General features: G+C 56.4%; 1 protein-coding gene across 1 annotated transcript; it reads left to right on the top strand.

The window, feature by feature from the left end:
* Positions 1-753: 753 nt before the first annotated feature.
* On the top strand, positions 754-1,372 carry HS3ST6 (heparan sulfate (glucosamine) 3-O-sulfotransferase 6; the record flags this gene model as incomplete). The annotated part of the gene is made up of 1 exon (XM_010014263.1): positions 754-1,372. A coding segment is annotated over one exon (619 nt), but the record flags the coding sequence as incomplete, so codon positions are not given.
* Between the last annotated feature and the right edge of the window lie 425 nt (positions 1,373-1,797).

A 1,797-nucleotide genomic window follows, 5' to 3' on the forward strand; every position in this document is an offset into this window, starting at 1 on the left:
CTGCAGCCCCTGGCTCTCCTCAGGGCTGGGTAATTTCTCCAGCAATTAATGCCTCATTAAAGTGCAGGAGGGAACAATCAGGGCAGTGAGTTTTACCCAGAACAATGCTGGGCCCTGAGAGGGTTTTCTGCCTCTTTGTAAAGAAGGAAACGATCTTTCTCTGGCCTTAACTGCTTGCTGGCTGGAGGCGGGGGAGGTGGGAGCCTTGGTGGGCATCTCCATACCCAGCTCTCACTTGGGCTTAGCCTGAGGGTGCACACCCCATGATGAGATCTTCCTCTTTGCGACCCGACACGGCGAGTTGGCACCTCTGGGACATGATGGAATGGGGTGAAAACAGCCCCATCCCAAAACGCTTGTGTCGAGATGCCGCTGTTGAAACTCGCTGGGGTGCAGAGGAAGGAGGCAGGAAGGATTTCCAAGGTTAGGAAGGAGGTTGAAGGGGACTGACCGCCTGCAAGTGCCCTCTGGAGGGTGCTGCTGGAGGGGCAGTGATGGGGATTCCCTTCCTGGGGACAGACGCTAGTGGGGAGACTGAGAGAGACCCAGGTATGGTGGCTCCTTAAAGGCTTTTGAAGACGAGGAGGTGTCTGATGGGCTGCGACAAGGCAGTGTTGCTGGCTGGCAGGAGGTGAAGGAGACCCTTGGTCCTTTCTGGCTGTGTTTTGCGGCTTGCTCCTGCTTGTCCCTACCACAGCATCAGGTCAGAGCGTCGGTGTCTCGAGCCCTGACCATGTCCCTTTCTCTCCCCAGGAGCCTGATGCCACGCACACTGGAGGGGCAGATCACCATGGAGAAGACCCCCAGCTACTTCGTCACCAAGGAGGCTCCTCGGCGCATCTACAACATGTCCCGGGACACGAAGCTGATCGTGGTGGTGCGGAACCCGGTCACTCGCGCCATCTCGGACTACACGCAGACGCTCTCCAAAAACCCCACCATCCCCAGCTTCCAGGCCCTGGCCTTCAAAAACATCAGCACGGGACTGATCGACACCAGCTGGAGCGCGGTGAGGATCGGGATCTATGCCAAGCACCTGGATAACTGGCTCCAGTACTTCCCCCTCTCCAAATTCCTCTTTGTCAGTGGGGAGAGGCTCGTCAGCGACCCGGCTGGGGAGATGGGCCGTGTCCAGGACTTCCTGGGTCTCAAGAGGGTGGTGACAGACAAACACTTCTATTTTAATGAGACCAAGGGCTTTCCCTGCCTGAAGAAGCCGGAGGGCAGCAGCAAGCCCCGCTGCCTGGGGAAATCCAAGGGGCGACCGCATCCCAAAATCGATGTGCAGGTGGTCCAGCGCCTGCGGGAGTTTTACAGACCCTTCAACATGAAGTTTTATCAGATGACAGGGCAGGACTTTGGCTGGGACTGAGCCACCCACAGGACATGGCACCATGCTGGGGTCTGGTCTGCCCAGCAGTATGTGGAGCCAGGACCGCAGTCCAGGGATGCTCATGGCTGCTGTGGTCCAGGGATGCCCATGGCCACCCCACCAGCAACCTCCTCCCTTCATCCTAATTTATATTGGACCTTTTCTGGCAAGAAACGGACCTTCCTGGAGTAGAGAGAAATATTTAAGAAATAAAACCACAGATGCCCCCTCTCCCCTCCCTGACCAGATTAAATATTCTTCCATATAAATTGTGTTCATCTCTATTAACTGTGACTGTTCTGGGTGGGAAGCGGGAGTGGGTGAGTGTGTAGAAGGGGGCATGTGTGTGCATGGGGATGACACCTCTGCCATCCACAATAAAAGCTTTGGGAAGCAGTTGGGCTCTGGGGTGTGTGGGGCAGTGG

The sequence above is a fragment of the Nestor notabilis genome, unplaced genomic scaffold (assembly GCF_000696875.1).
Source record: "Nestor notabilis isolate BGI_N333 unplaced genomic scaffold, ASM69687v1 scaffold6575, whole genome shotgun sequence".
In the NCBI taxonomy this organism is placed as follows: domain Eukaryota; kingdom Metazoa; phylum Chordata; class Aves; order Psittaciformes; family Psittacidae; genus Nestor; species Nestor notabilis.